Genomic DNA, 1049 nt, shown 5'->3' on the forward strand with positions numbered 1-1049 from the left:
ACAGAAATTAATTACAGATGTAATTACATGCAGGTATTTTTAAAATATAAGTACAATGTAAAAACATGTATGTACACAATAAGTGCATTGTACCAAATTATTAATTTAAATGTAAGTACATAGTTGTTAAGGCCACTTAATATAAAGTGGGTCCATATAATACATATAAAATGCATGTAATCTCCGCTAGAATCGGAGCATACTAACAGCATCTATCTCATTGAGGATTTTCCACTGTTCATATGGAACTCCCAGCTCTTCAGCCGTCTGGATGGTTCTCCTTAACTGGCTGGTCCAAACCTTCAAGTTGGACAGCTTATGCTCCTCAATGAACTCACACAGGGTGCTTGCAAACTACTCTCAAAGGAGAGAGAAAGTCAAGCATCTTCTGATCAATAAACGCTATAAAGACAGCACTAAATAAGTTCAGACCTGTCTCCCTCGGGGAGAGAGTTCAGAATCTCCTCCAATGCGGCGCTGGATGTTGTGCTCGCTCTCTCCGTGCCTGCACAGGTAGATGGAGTGCGAGTGCACATGGATGTTCATGAGGTAGTAGACGATCTTGCTCTGGATGTAGTCCTGAACACGGTTCACCAGGAACCGATGGCCTACATTCATCACTTTAATGAAGGACAAATTTCTAGGAAAAATAAGTGAATGCTATGATCAGGAAAGCCTTTTTCTCTGTATTAGTTGGTGCCTGCTAAGCCATGAAACACTATTATAATACACAATTAAACTTTGGTGTGAAACCCGTTCTGCACCTTTTGTGCAATAGATAACAGTGAATCAAAACAGAGGTTATTTACATATAAATGCCTTATAAATGCCTTAAAAGTAGCCGTTTATCTTCTGGTCATGTGGTCACAGTCATCTTAAATATGTTCTTCGCTTAGGAAACCCTGACTAACATTAAATGTACTGAATTTGACATCATTAATCAAGTTTTTATTCTATTTGACAGTGCCATCACAGTCATCTTCTTCGCTTAGGAAACCCTGACTAACATTAAATGTACTGAATTTGACATCATTAATCAAATTAATCAA

At 38.0% G+C, this 1049-nt stretch overlaps 1 protein-coding gene across 1 annotated transcript in view; it reads right to left on the reverse strand.

The window, feature by feature from the left end:
- The window catches only part of LOC107696842 (6-phosphofructo-2-kinase/fructose-2,6-bisphosphatase 2), a 19794-nt gene that overhangs the window by 8931 nt on the left and 9814 nt on the right, over nt 1-1049 (reverse strand). The window contains 2 exon segments of the mRNA XM_074187045.1: nt 208-354; nt 433-640. Coding sequence (XP_074043146.1) covers nt 208-354; nt 433-640 — 355 coding nt within the window.

The sequence above is a fragment of the Sinocyclocheilus anshuiensis genome, unplaced genomic scaffold (assembly GCF_001515605.1).
Source record: "Sinocyclocheilus anshuiensis isolate Anshui unplaced genomic scaffold, SAMN03320099.WGS_v1.1 scaffold710, whole genome shotgun sequence".
Classification (NCBI taxonomy): domain Eukaryota; kingdom Metazoa; phylum Chordata; class Actinopteri; order Cypriniformes; family Cyprinidae; genus Sinocyclocheilus; species Sinocyclocheilus anshuiensis.